Source organism: Corythoichthys intestinalis, chromosome 11, assembly GCF_030265065.1.
Source record: "Corythoichthys intestinalis isolate RoL2023-P3 chromosome 11, ASM3026506v1, whole genome shotgun sequence".
Taxonomy (NCBI): domain Eukaryota; kingdom Metazoa; phylum Chordata; class Actinopteri; order Syngnathiformes; family Syngnathidae; genus Corythoichthys; species Corythoichthys intestinalis.
Window position 1 is genome coordinate 14,361,764 of NC_080405.1, and position 14,809 is coordinate 14,376,572.

The 14,809-nt window shown below is 38.5% G+C and overlaps 2 protein-coding genes across 4 annotated transcripts; one reads left to right on the top strand and one right to left on the bottom strand.

The window, feature by feature from the left end:
- Positions 1 to 2,078: 2,078 nt before the first annotated feature.
- On the bottom strand, positions 2,079 to 13,167 carry LOC130923915 (zinc finger and BTB domain-containing protein 5-like). Of its 3 annotated transcripts, none has more exons than XM_057850051.1 (3): positions 12,430 to 13,167; positions 4,731 to 4,793; positions 2,079 to 4,466 (listed from the first exon to the last, which is right to left on the bottom strand). In XM_057850051.1, the coding sequence occupies exon 3, from the start codon at positions 4,215 to 4,217 to the stop codon at positions 2,496 to 2,498; it is 1,722 nt and encodes a 573-aa protein (XP_057706034.1). In that variant the 5' UTR covers positions 4,218 to 4,466; positions 4,731 to 4,793; positions 12,430 to 13,167; the 3' UTR covers positions 2,079 to 2,495. The 3 variants fall into 3 exon arrangements, with proteins under 3 accessions (XP_057706034.1, XP_057706035.1, XP_057706033.1); XM_057850052.1 differs by lacking the exon at positions 12,430 to 13,167 and having other exon boundaries at positions 2,079 to 4,204; positions 4,301 to 4,466; positions 4,731 to 5,193; XM_057850050.1 differs by lacking the exon at positions 12,430 to 13,167 and having other exon boundaries at positions 4,731 to 5,193.
- LOC130923913 (E3 SUMO-protein ligase ZBED1-like) lies at positions 5,838 to 11,919 on the top strand. Its single transcript, XM_057850048.1, has 2 exons — positions 5,838 to 6,351; positions 9,813 to 11,919. Exons 1-2 carry the CDS (start codon positions 6,146 to 6,148, stop codon positions 11,446 to 11,448), a joined length of 1,842 nt encoding a protein of 613 aa, XP_057706031.1. The 5' UTR covers positions 5,838 to 6,145; the 3' UTR covers positions 11,449 to 11,919.
- Positions 13,168 to 14,809: the final 1,642 nt, after the last annotated feature.

Consider the following 14,809-nt stretch of genomic DNA (forward strand, 5'->3'; position numbering starts at 1 on the left):
TTAAAAGGCACATATTCTATCGTTATCATTATGTTTTATAAGGGGTTACTCCCCATACCTGGAATACACAGTGAGCAGCTGCTGGAGACTAGCTGAAATTGGGCTAAGAAGCACACAGTCGTCTGCATACATGAGATGGTTCACCGCCAACCCACCAGCCATGCAGAAGGTTTTACACCTACTTAACTGTTTTGACAGATCATTAATATAAAAATTGAATAAAATTGGAAATGGGATGCTCCCGTCCAACCTCATTGGTGACTTGGAAGGGGGCACATACACAATCATCCCAAGTATTTCTTTTTACGTAAACTTATGAAAATAAAGTTGGTCATCCAATGTGATATTGAGCTTGGTTGAACTTCTCAACTTTTTTTTTCTCTTGCTGGACACTTATCTGCAATTTGTTTCATTAGTGTAAATATATACAGTATAAAACTACAGTATATGTTTATTGTTTTGCAATATCTTAGTACCAGAGACGATTGCTCTAAGACTGCAAGGGAAGTTCGGCTTCCCTCAAAATGTCAAAAAAATAAGTGATCAAGGGCATACTGTTGTGCGCACTTGTCATTGATGAAATATGTGCTACAACGAGAATTTTTGTTCAGAATCAGCTATAACACTGGTTACGACGCGGATTACTTTTACTTCATTTGCACAGCTTCACAGTCCTTTAAACCGTGTGGACGCTGTGCATCTCCAGTTGAGAGTGCATTGTTTCACTACCGCAAAACAAAATGAGTAATTGGCTAAAGGCTGAGTTTGTCCTGCCCATCAAACGTGGTGCGTATCTGGAAGTCTATGGGCAGTGAGTGGTGGCTCGGCTCTGGTTCTTTGCATGATGATTGGATGAGCTGTCTGAGGCTGAATCCCTTTTTGATTGACAGCGAATTTGAGCGAATCAGTGTTCTTGTTGTTTAACATCAGTGGGAACAATATTTCAATTATCATCCTGTTGTTTTGAGTTGAACAGGAGACTTTCCTAACACTGTTAATGTGACTAGCGAAAGATTGAGCTTATATTTTATTTTTTTGTAGCTGCTTGTGTTTGTAGACGGATTTCTGTCGCTCTAGTTTCTTTCCCTAACAAGCAGCAGGTGCCACTGAGGCCCTCCACCATCACAAAGCACTCACAAGCGGTCAGCCTTTTGAGTTCTCCTTCCTTGAAATACCAGCATCCACCACTCACTGTTTTATACCTCTGGATTATTTTATTGCTTTTATGCCTTGAACCTATTAACTGCCATATACACTGAAAAAATAACTGGTGGATTTACCGTATTGGCCCGAATATAAGACTGTGTTTTTTGCATTGAAATAACACTGAAAAAGAGGGGGTCGTCTTATATTCGCGGTCTAGACATTATACCCATTCACGACGCTAGATGGCGCCAGACATCATTGAAGCGATGTTCTGTCATGATAGATCTCAACTACTCTCCCCATTCACGACGCTAGATGGCGCCAGATATCATTGAAGCAAGCAATGTTCTGTCATGACGGATCTCAGCTACTCTTTTTAGTTTAACCAGTTTGCATTATTTTATTGCAATGTTTTTCCCTTATTCAGATTTGTTTCAAGACTAGTTACAGTTAGACTTCACTTTGATGGTTAATGCAGTTATTGCAATTTTGTTTATCACAATAGATTGGTTTATTTACATTTCAAAAACCACAAGCCATTCATTTACGAATGTGATTGCACTTTAGTTTACATATTTAAATGTTCAGATATTAAGATTTATATGAGGCAAAATAACATGATTTTTCTCTCAAATATATTGTTATAATCATTTGTTTTGGATGTAATTATTTTCTGTATAAAATTAATTTGGTGTTCAAAAAGTCTTTTTACAAACTTGAGTCTTGAAAAAGAGGGGGTCGTCTTATAATCAGGGCAGTCTTATATTCTGGCCAAGACAGTACTTGATAAAATCATTGTAACAATTTGCACTTACTTCTATTAAGTAAATTTTACTGCTTGTGAACTTAATATTGCAAGCAGTAAAATTTACTTAATAAAAGTGCAAATTGTTACAATGATTTTATAAAGTAAATCTTTATTTAAAAACTAATAATAATTAACCCTGTATTTTTTTTTTTTTACCTGATTCTGATCCTATGGACATGTGGTGATTGTGCCCAATTTCTCATCATGTGATTGGATCGAGGACATTCCTAATTTAAACATCAATTACGATTTGACATTTTCTAAATGAAATCATTTCCAAGTATGCACACTGGTTGACATTGAATGAACTCTTAATTTTAATTTTTAGCTGCCAACAATACATTTTACTGACATTAAAAGTGACATTTAATAAAGCTTCATGTACCAACTGCAATTTTATTCGTAGGGCCACTTTTCATTGTCACAGTGTTTAAAACACCATATTTTCAGGAAACTTCCAACTGGCATTTCATTCAAAATTAATGTATTAAGTCTCAAAAAACTGGTGTGGTGTCAATCCAGAATGTTTGGAAACCCTCTTTCAGGTCAAGCAGATGGAGTTCTTTGCGTGCTTGTACAAATGGGATGACTGACTGAAGCGTTTGCCACAGTTGAGGCAAGTGTAGGGCTTTTCTCCCGTGTGCACGCGGATATGCTTTTGACAGTCTGTCAAGTTAGCAAATGTCTTGGAACAGATTTTGCAGGCGTACTTCTTGTCACCCTCTACCAGAAGCACGTTAACTGCAGCTGCAGCTTTCTTGCACTTTGATAACACGTCCTTAGAAGCTTTGGTCAAAGGCACTCGATCGGTTTGCATTGGGGGATCTACTTCGGATACCGATGCCGTTTTGGGGGCAATACGACGGAAAGTGGTTCCGTTTGATCCCGCGTGTTGCTTCAAGGACCATGTGGGCTGCTGACCGCGGATTATAGAAAGGGAGTTGTGTGCGGGCTGGAGGATGAGAGTGTCACCTAAAGCAGGAGCCTGAGTGGGAAGCAGCTGTCGCAAAGGGAGTGAAGTTACTGGGAAAACAAGAGTTGAATCTGATGCTTGAACTGAAGAACTGTTTGTGTCCATACACAACAGGCCTGTATCAACTGTAGCTGCGTGACTGGCAGCTGCCGCTGCAGTGGCGGTTGCTGTGAGACTTTCTAGATTCACTTCTTCCTGCACAGCTCTTGCCTCACTCTCATGAGCAGGATTTAGGAAGCAAGAAATGTTGTCACTACCTTCATCCTCGCATATATCTCCATACTCCTTTTCGGGAACCTGAGAGCACAACTGGGATTGTAAACAACGGACTTTGCCATCTAAACTGCTTATTTTTTCATCGTTTAGTTCAGAGGCGTCCTTTGGGGAAGATGATGGCGAAGGATTAGTAGAGGAGGCTGTCGTACTTTCTTTTTTTATTGTCACTGCTTCCACTGTAGGCCCATCTTCATCTTTGACAAAAGTTTCTGTGCCTGCGCTACTATCCGACTGGCTAGGCAACTGGATCTCCTCAGACTCTGTCATGGTTGTGGCGTATTTCTCCTCCACTTCATCCAACTGGTCCTTCCAGATGCTTACAGTCGCCTTTAGGTGATCTTGAGAAAGAACTTCTCCTGCCTCCTCAATGTTCATTGTGCTTCTGGTCACAGTTGAACAATTATCTTTACCTCCAGACACTCTGCAGGTCCTTTTCCGTTCATTCATCCTGCCGTCATGTGACTTTCTCTTGCGCTCAGGGGAATCTTCTCCCGATTGGCTCACCTCTTCGCCATTCTCATCAGGTAGCTCCTCTAATGAGGCCTGGGATTGAGAGAATAGAGGCCCCTGCTTCTTCACTGACCTCCAGCCTTCAGGCGCTGTGGTGGGGAAGTTTATTCTGGACAAGTGGAGCTTGCAGGCCTTGACCACAGAATTGAGGTGGAGGTGCGAAGCAGCCAGCAGCACATCCATCACGTTTGAGGTCCCGAGTGACAAAGTGGATGTGTAGATCATGTCTAGCAAAGTGGAGAAGGCCTCTGGGGTCACCACCTCAGGGTCGAGCACCATCACACCAGACCCTCCGACTTTTCCTCCTTTTTTCCCGCCAGCATTATCGGCGCCGTCATTGGAGCTGAGAAGAGCCTTAAAATGGGAGCTACATGCTGCCAAGATGGAGCGGTGTGCGTGGAATTTGCGCCCTCCTACTTCCACCACACAATCACACATTTGAGCATGAAGCCGCTGGAGGTTCAGCTGCTGGAAAATGTGCTGGAAGTGACCTGGAAAGTCCATTTTACAGTGTACCACCTATATCGTTGATATTAAATGTTTTTTCTTTTTAAAAAATGGTTTTTACAGTCCAAAATGAAGCAAACCTCATGTTGTACCATAACGTAGTAGGTAACCTTGAGGTCAATTGGATGATATGTACCATAAAACGCAGGAAGATGAAGCAGAGAAGGTCCCCAATTAGACTGTAGTTCCGATCATTCCCACAGAGCAGAGGGAACTTTTGCCTGGAAACATTGTCTGTCGTATGCCCTGTGGGGAAAAAATGTACTGCTGTTAAGTGTGTGTTAATTGACAATGTTTAATTATCTCTTATATGTCAAAGTTACAATAAACCTAATTTGAATGTAACATACAATGATGCAAGAGAGATATGCGGTGCTATGAATTAAATGTCGTTAGTACTTGAAGAGATACAATGTATGCTAACATCTACGAGAGAGCTACCGGCATTATCACAACAAGTAGAAAGGTCTCTAATGTCCTTTCGGCTGTAGATGTCAACAAACTTCTTACGTGAACGTTCATTGTCTGCATCCGAGGATCCAGCAGATGTTCCGTGTGGGAAAGAAGCCAATTCTGAAACACGATATGACACGGAAGGATTTGATCGAAACACCGCCGAAAACCTCTGCCTTAGATATCATATTTATTAATGCTAGATGTGTTTGCCGCTACAAATCGTTGTCACGCAAACTTGCTCAGTTTTCAACCCAGTTCCAACGACTTGGTTTTCACACAGAAATTAGGCTCTGAGATTTTACGACGAATGCCGTTCACCACCCACTAACGGGAATAACATGGGCAACCACAAGCTAATAGAACGGTTTGGAACCCCGTCAAGAAGTCCTCCGACGCAAGATGGCTGCCAGTAACAAAGGATGTAAACATGGATTTACCCATAGACAGATAATGCACACAAAAAATTAATACAAAACAAAATTAGTCACAAAATATTCGAAGCCTGTATTTGGCAGCTCATTACTTCAGAACGTTTGTCAGCCATTTAGAGACGATTTGGGGACAGTCAAAAACGAAAAAATAATAAATAATAAACGATTTGCGGACAGTCACTATATTCACAGGGTGATTTACGTGCCGTGGTTTCATTCATTCATTCATTCATTTTCCATGCCGCTTTCAACTAACTTAAAAAACTTTTTTTTTTTTTTTTAATTTAATTTTTTTGACAGTTAACCCTCTCATTTAACTCATTGGTTACCATTGAAGGCACTTGGCGTACAATCAATTTTGATTGGGAGAGGCTAGCAGCCAATGTTTTAGTCCTCCAGTGAACACTGCTGGCAGGCAATGAGTTGAAGTCCAAATGTTTTTTTATTTTTTTATATCAAATTTAAAGTCTTAACCAGATTGTATTTGGTTTTATTCATTTTCATTTGTATTATTTTGTTGGTATAAACGTTTCATTATTTATATTTCTATTTATTCAAGCTATGCATAAACGTTTTCTTTTTTTAAATACAATAATTAATAACAATAACTAATAAAAACTTCGCTTGATCTCTCGAAAAATACTCCTATCTTTAGCACCTTAATGCAACAACAGCACCAAGTTGCCATATTGTGAAAGCAAGCAATAGTTCATAGGAAGAACTGTATTCAAATCACCCTTTTCCACACGGAATGTTGATGCAGACACACACGAGTGGTCCGTGTCTCTGATTGTGATACTGGTATCGATTGAAATAAGCCGTCCAGTCTTGTGCAGTACAGCGTGCTCAAAACAAAAGAAAGGAAGGTATGCAGGGAACTAAATGCCTATTCGAGCTGTAACTGCTTGAACGAGATAGATCTGTGATAATGACTACAGAAGAGCATCTATAAAGCGAGCTCACAGCCCTGATATAGTTCAATAGCAATACTAATTGTTGTAGCGGGTTGCCACACACCATCGGAAAGAAGTTGGCACGATGGCGGATACGCCAGAAACCGCCCGTAAAAAACAGAGAATTTCCAAAGTTTGGGATCATTTCAGACTTAAGGGATACAACGTAGTGCAATGTGACCACTGCCAAGCAGAGCTGGCGTTCCACAGCAGCACGAGTACGATGATTTCCCATCTCAACCGAAAGCATCCGATACTCGTCTCCAGCCCGACGTGCGACGAGGACGCAAGGTAACAAACATCGATGATTTTCTTCTATTATAAGCTTGCCACGAACGCGTGTGGTTTGGAGTTAGTATCATGAGAGATCGTCTTGCGGTACGCGAATCCGTGGCCTAGCTTTGTGTTCCACCACGATTGAAAACACTGGATTGAGTAAAACATGAAACAATAATAAACAAAATCTCGTAGGCTAAAAAAGGGAAACAACTCCTTTATCATCTCCGTCCCAATGAAAGAATCTTTGTTTAACCCTTAAAGGGATGGCGGTTACAGTAATACAGTGGACAGCTATTAAAAATGTGGCATTTAAAAGACCTTTAACCAGAGGTGGATAGGTAGCCAAAAAATCTACTCAAGTAGCGTGACTACAAAATGATATTACTCAAGTAAGAGTAAAAGTAGTCATCAAAAAATGTACTCAAGTACAAGTAATAAACTATCCAATGAAAAGAATACTCAGTAATGAGTAACGTTGTGAGTAATGGCTTTTTTTGTGTGTGTTAACAATGGTGTTTTTTTCTCTCAGCACAAACTTATCTATATGAACTGTTGTTAAATGAACTGTACACTAGTAGGGGTGGGAACCTCTTGGTAGCTCACGATACGATACTATTTGCGATGCAAAGCTCATGATAACGATGATGTCACGATCAGTGTTGTTAATAACGGCGTTACAATATAACGGCGTTACTAACGGCGTTATTTTTTTCAGTAGTGGGTAATCTAATTAATTACTTTTCTCATCTTGGCAACGCCATTACCGTTACTGAGGACGGAAAGGCATGCGTTACTATGCGTTACTATATTGGTCGAAAAATCTGAGGGAGACGGACTCACCGAGACGACGGAGCAGGAGTATGGAGGAGGCAAGAAAGTTGTGACGCCGAGCAAACGCGATGCTAGGTAGCTCCAATAATACATGTTGTAGCTGATAGCTAGTACAAACTACGCGCGTATGTTATGGTAGATATGGTAGACATGATAGATATCACATGTACTGTACATAGATATAACTAGATGCAAAATGACAGACATGGCACTAAATGAGTTAGTAGACAGCCGCCATCTTAAAGCAGTACTTTTTAGGACGGCTCTGTTGTAGAGAACCTTCCTAGCGAACCTAAGTAACTTTTTAACTTCTAAATCGGCAAAATCTTGACTTGAATCTATCTTTAAATGATGAAACAGTTTTAAAACTTTCATATGTAGAAAGTAGAGAGAAGGGAACTAATGCAATAATGGGAGCAATTTTAACAACTTTTAACATCTGATTCAGGGTAAAGGGTAAATTAGGGTAAAGAATTGGGCTCGGGCCAATTGTACCAAAAACCTTCACAAAAAACTTCACATAGTGTGGCCAATGTTTTTTTTTTTTTTTTTTTTTGGGGAGGGGGAAAAAAAAAAAAGTAATTATCACCAATTACTTTGCCAAGTAACTAATTACTCTTACATTCAGGTAATTGAGTTACTAACGCAATTACTTTTTGGGAGAAGTAATTTGTAACTATAATTAATTACTTTTTTTCAGTAAGATTAACAACACTGGTCACGATATGGCGATTATCGATACGTTGGTCAGGAAATCATTCTAGGATATTCTACAATACAACGAATAAACAGAAAAACAACACCCTTCTCCTGTAAGTTTATCACTAATAGACATCCAATAAAATTTGAATTGGGAGGGTGGCAGCAAATGAACCCTCCATCTTCAAACAGGCCCCTCCCACTTCTATGGCCGTCAGTGACAGGCAATGCCAGCACACGAGGTCATTTTGGGCCTTTTTTTTTTTTTGGTCGTTACCTGTTGATTTTCACTCACTTCCTGTTGATTTTGGGGCATTTAATGGGTCACTTCCTGTTGATTTTTGGGCATTGTACAGGTCACTTCCTGTTGATTTTGGGTAACAGGAAGTGACCTGCAAATGCCCTGAAAATCAGAAAGCTTGACTGTGAATGCTCAATGGATTGGGGGGGCAGTTTACATGGTGACGCTCCGAGAAGACGAAAAATTTCAAATTTGCATTAACATGGTTCCGTATACAGTATACAGGTAGTCCCTGGGTTACGACGTACTCCACTTACGGGATTTCAACTTTACGGTACCGGAGTCTCGTCCACCACTTTGTCTGCATTCGTTTTTTTTGTTTGTTTGTTTTTTTGTCGCGCAAACAGTACCTTATTGTACCTCACTGTATCTTATGTTTTACCTTACTTTATTAATCTGACATTTTCTGTCCTCACTAAAAGTGAAGTTTTTCAGTTTTACAGACAGCAAACAAGGCAATCGTGCTTTTTTAAGCTTTTTACTTCCTTCACTTTTAAAATTTTATAAAGCTGTAACACACATAATGTAGTTATATTCAAAACAACACACATCTTAACAATAAAACACTTGACACAAAAATATTGGTGTTCAAACGTCCATCTAATCTGATCAATATGTAAATTTAGTATATTAAATTAGCTTAATTTGCTTAACAAAAATCCGCTTGCTTAAATGGTACAAATGCTAACATATTTACAATTCTCATAGCAAATCACTCACATATAACTCTACAAACTGTAGCTCTAAACCTAATCACAAATGCATACATAAACATATATTAGCTGAAACAACTTACAGCCTGATATGGACCAAACCAGAGCACAGCTATCCTTTATCCATGTCAGATATCTGAGTCTGCTCTTCAGTCATACAAGGTGACAGTCCTGCCAAACCCAACGCTGGCAACTTAATTAGTGTAATGTTGCCAGCATAGGAACATAACTCGTTCCTAACCCGGGTATTACCTATATTATTACACAAACTGAATAAAAATACACCAATTTTTGCCCACCATTGTAATACAAAGACAATTTGCTTAGATATTTCGAGTAAGCTATTCTCATCTTTACTCAATTTTTAAAAATGTGTGGTTAAATTTGGCAGGCAAACATGCAAAAAAATGTTTAAATGTTCTATGATTAAAATACACACAGAAGGGAACACATTTTAGTTGAAGAAGATATAGAAATTAGTCCTGGTGAAAGCGACAAAAAATATGGACCATTCTGATGGTTTGGAGTAACATTGAAAGATTTGGCCAGCTGTATGTACTGTATACTAGGCAAGTCCCGATCGTATATGTTTTTCACCCAATTCGAGTAACCGGATTTTGAGAATCTGTCGATATCGAGTCCCGATCCGATACAGATTTTTTTTTTTTAAATGTATTTTTCATTTATTTGAGCAAAAGTTCCATACATGTTACAGAACTGTACTGTTTACTCTTCCGCTTTTTCCGGGAGTGACCGTCACAACGTGCTTCCGTCAAACATACAATGTTGTGGGACGATGCCACTCACCATTTTTGCAATTTCATTTGTTTGTGACGGAAAATCCGAATTTTGACTTGCAAACTGTGGTGTAAATGCGCTGATTTGTTGAATGAATATTAACAAATTGTGCTTTTTTTCCCCCTCCTCAGCACGTCAGTTGGTCGCCCAATTCAGTCATGCTCTGTCAAAGAAGCTGCCCTTCTAACGGAGAGCATTTTGACTATGTTGTTCACTGATTTGCGTCCACTGTCCATGGTGGAGGACAAGGGATTCAGAAAAATGATATCAATTTTCAACTCCAAGTACAACATACCATCAGTAACCTACTTCACAAATATGATGCAGAAGAAGCACCAAGAGATGACAGAGAAATTAAAAAACATGCTTCAGGACATTGATTGTGTAGCTTTAACCACAGACGTGTGGACTAGTTTGACCACGGAGTCCTACCTCGGGGTGACATGTCACTTCTTGGGGGAAGATTGGGAGATGAAAGCCCTCAACTTAACAACGATGCGTCTGGAAGAAAGGCATACGGCTACTGATATCGCAGACTGGCTCGAGGAGACCACTGCCAGATTTGATGTTCCCTTCTCAAAGGTGAAGGCACTTGTCCATGACAATGGGGTCAAAGTAGTAGCGGCAGCATGCATTTTAAAGGAGAAGCATGGCTGGGATTCAGTCATCTGTTCAGGGCACACTCTGAACTTAATAGTTCAGAACACGCTTAAAAACAAAGAAACCATTGGTAATTGTGTTGATTCTGCAAGACGACTGGTTGAATATTTTAAAAAGACGGAAATGGCCTGTGCCGAACTTCAAGAAAAGCAGCAAAAAATGGGAATGCCGCCACTAATGTTGATTCAGGACGTAAGTGCTCGGTGGGACAGCACATTTCACATGTTGGTCAGGCTCCTCGGACAAAGATGGCCCGTGACCGCCGCGCTCTCCAATCTTGCTGTCGATGCCAAACAGCACCACTTGGATCTAAATCCAGAGCAGTGGGGCCTCATTGAGGAGCTGACTCAGGTCCTCGGGCCGTTTGAAGGCGCGACAGAGTTTCTCAATGGCGAACAGTACGTTACTCTATCTGCGCTTCCACAGCTGGTACACAACCTCAAGAAGTCAACACTAAGTTTTGTGTTAAAAACTGCATCCGTGAGGGCATTCCAGGCTCAAGTAGCAGAACAAATCACAGAAAAGTGGCAAAAACTATTTTTATTTCGACCTGAAGCCCCTAACACTTTTCAGCTAGCTGCCGCTTTGGACCCGAGGTTTAGAAAACTAAAGTTCTTGCCCGCTGAAGATGTGTTTAAGGTCCAGTGTACCATCCAGTCCATGGCATTAGCTGCTAAAATAGAAACAAAACAGTCAAATGGAAGTGGAAAGCTATCCCCCGCCAAATCAAAAGACCGCCTAAATACAAAATATGGATCCTTGCTCAAGAGTATGCTGGGATCATCGTCAGATTCTAGTAGCGACGAAGAGGAAGAAGATGAGGATGAGCAGCTAAGTCAAGTTGTGCAGAGGGAGGTCATGCAGTATTTTGGAGAACAACCTCTCTCCAAGAGGGAGAACCCACTGTTATGGTGGAGAACAAATGCAGCACGATATCCTACATTGGCCAAATTGGCCAAGTGCTTCTTGGCTATTCCGGCAACGTCGACACCTTCAGAGAGGTTGTTCTCTAATACTGCAAACTTTGCCTCAAAACGGAAGGCTAGCATCAGTAATGAGCATGTTGATATGTTGACGTTTCTACATTGTAATCATATGCTGTTGTAAGGACTTACAGTTGCACAAAAGTCTTTCGAAATGTTTTTTTTTTGTTTTTTAAAATAAATTACAATATTCTTTTGACAGCAGCATGGTATTAATCGACATTACAACTTCTGCCACACTTCGATTTGATGAAAGGGCCTTCAGTCAATAGGCTTATTTCACAACTTCCTGGTTCAGACACTGAGCTGTCAACTGCCATGATGAGGGCCCGGGTTTGATCCATGGTTGGAGGACATTATTACATATTTACTTGAATTGAAGTCCATTTTACTCAACGTGTTGAGTTTAAACTGCTTAAACTGAAATCCAGGTCACCTAGAATGTCGAGTTCGAAGTTTTCCCATCAAAACTTAAAGGCAAGTGAAATTGTTGACTTGAAATTTCTAATTGAGCCACCTTGACAGTGAATGTACACATTCAAAACTCTGTTACATTTCACCTAAAGCAATAAAGAATACAATGTTGATGTTTTTGATCATTATGTGTCTGAAACATTTGAACGAAAAGCATTTTTAAAGCGCATATCTAAATGATGACGTTGCTGATCAATGATCTTAACCGTTCGAGATATCGATGCAGATTGATGTATGTAGGCAGGGTCAAAAAAATTGCGTAGTTTATATTAATTTCTTCTCAATTATTTTTTTATATGAACTTTCAATTAATTTTGCTATGAATTTCTCACAGGGCTATTTTTAACTTGTAGATGTCCTTGAACTTGAGTATAAAGTTTCTTTCCACAGGAGTGCACTTTCCCAAATATGTTTATTTTTCAAAAGCTCACACAGAAAACTACACATATTCTTTTGCCTATGTTTTAGAGTGTCCTATGCTGCAGGGATTTTTACATGTTATTGAGCTCCCACTAATGGGCTTACCTAGTGCTGAATATCAAACAAAAAACTTGTTAAACCCAGTCCAGATTAGCAGGAACAGTATAAAATCAAAAAGGTTTTGCTGAGGAAAATGATCATATCTACTTACTCAGTCTTAAGCGTGCGGGTTCTGGACAGATAGTGTCTCCTGCAGTGGAGAACAAACGTTCACTGGGTGTAGATGAAGCTTGAACGCATAACAGCTGGTGGGTAGTGCTCACAGCAGAGTAGATAAATGTCACGTATCACTGTAGTGAAGTACGTGGGGGGAAAAAAAAAAAAACGATGCATGTTGATACGACGGAGTATTAGGGACCAATTGATAAATTTTTGAAAAAGGACTACGAGATTAGTCTTACTATTGCTACAAGAAAAAGTTGCAAATATTACGTAGGAGTAAGGTAGCTGTGAGCCCCTATGCACTTTACATACATGTACCTTAGCTGGGAGCTACGACAAAGCATTAGTATAAATTCTATTGATTACAATTTGATGTAGATGAGGCAAATTGAAGATTTCCTTATTTGTAAAACTGATTCTAAAACAAAAGATGCTTTTAATACTGTTGATTTTTACGGAGTCGGCAATGCGCTACGTAAAATACGTAGCTGCTTATATAGCTACATTCGGGTTGCAGCAGAAGACGACATAATTGTTTTACTTACCTGGTTCTGACTGGTTAGAGGACTGGCGCTGCGTGTCAAACGCAGCACTTGTATTTCATGAAGACGGAGGTGTTTAATCATATCACTCATGCAGCCACCTGCAAATGTTGCATCGAAACTTGGAATCGAAATTTAAAAATTCGGACGGTTCCGGCAGAATCGGAGTGTTAGTCCCGGAACCCATCGATATCCAACGCTAATCGTTCTGTTTGTGCTGTAAAAAGTTTTATCGTTTTTGAGGTAGTCACTGTTCTTTCATAGGTTTATCTGAAGTCAACCAGCCCATTTTGATTAAAAATGGTATCTCAAAAACGATGGCACAAACGAAACTTTTAACGGCACAAACGATTGACATTTTTAAATAAATTTGAGTCTGATGGTTGGCCAATTTAACGGAGGTTGTATCGCTCCACCACTATAAATTGTATGCCTTACTTCAGTCACATACGAATGTTTATAGCCCAGATGCTATGGAGGTAGATTTGTGTCTTTATTATTCAATCAAAAAAAAAGTTGCTTCGATCAAATAAAAAGTTGCTTCAATCAAAATATATACTTTCAATCGAAGAAAACGTCACTTCAATAAAAAAAAAATGTGTTTGAATGCAAAAATAAATTTGAAACTCAAAAGAATATATTTGAAAACTATTTTTCTTTGATTGAATTTTATTTTTTTGATCAAAGTCAAGTTTTTTTTAATTGAAACACCATTTTTGATTGAAGTCATGTAATTTTCCGTTTGGACCACATTTTGGCTAGGACATTTGTGTCTTTATTATTCAATCAAAAAATAAATTGCTTCAAACAAAAAAAAATATATTTTCAAAAGAAAAATCACTTCAATCAAATTTTTTTTTTTAAATCAATCGTAGAAAAAAAGGTTTGAATGTGAAAAAATATTTGAGACTCAGAAATTCGCATTTGAACACTTTATTTTTCATGAAGAAAACGTCACTTCAATCAAAAAAAATGTGTTTGAATGCAAAAATAAATTTGAAACTCAAAAGAATATATTTGAAAACTATTTTTCTTTGATTGAATTTTATTTTTTTGATCAAAGTCAAGTTTTTTTTAATTGAAACACCATTTTTGATTGAAGTCATGTAATTTTCCGTTTGGACCACATTTTGGCTAGGACATTTGTGTCTTTATTATTCAATCAAAAAATAAATTGCTTCAAACAAAAAAAAAATATATATTTTCAAAAGAAAAATCACTTCAATCATTTTTTTTTTTTTTAAATCAATCGTAGAAAAAAAGGTTTGAATGTGAAAAAATATTTGAGACTCAGAAATTCGCATTTGAACACTTTATTTTTCATTCAAACTGTTTTCTTTGATTGAAGCAATCCTTTTTGTGTTTGAGCCATATTAGGGGTAGGACATTTGTGTCAAAATCATTCAATCGCAATAAAAGTTGCTTTAATCAAAAAACTTTTTAATCAAAGAAAAAAATCATTTGCAAAAACTTTTTTTTTTTAAATATATTTTTTATTTGAAATATATATTTTTTTTAATTGAAGTGTCACTTTTTTTGAAAAGCAAAAAGTTTTAAACTTTTTTTTTTTCGAAGTGGAAAAAGTTTTGAACACACTTTTTTTTTTTTTTTTAAAGTGGAAAAAGTTTTGAAGGCACTTTTTTTTCGATTGAATCATTTTGACACAAAGATTCTCCTTCAACGCTAGTTCCGCTGTGTTTGATTGGCAGGTAGTTACGCCAATGACATAAAAGTATGAAGCAAGCATAATGGCCACCAGGGCTCCATCCAGCCATCAGAGTCTGTTGGAGTCTAAGCCGAATATATGCCTGTTCATAAATAACATGG

Bases quoted from the DNA above. Each gene is read 5' to 3' on its own strand.
- LOC130923915 (XM_057850051.1), bottom strand. From the start codon at position 4,217: ATGGACTTTCCAGGTCACTTCCAGCACATTTTCCAGCAGCTGAACCTC.
- LOC130923913 (XM_057850048.1), top strand. From the start codon at position 6,146: ATGGCGGATACGCCAGAAACCGCCCGTAAAAAACAGAGAATTTCCAAA. The intron at 6,352-9,812 runs GTAACAAACATC...CCCCCTCCTCAG, and splicing joins ACGTGCGACGAGGACGCAAG to CACGTCAGTTGGTCGCCCAA.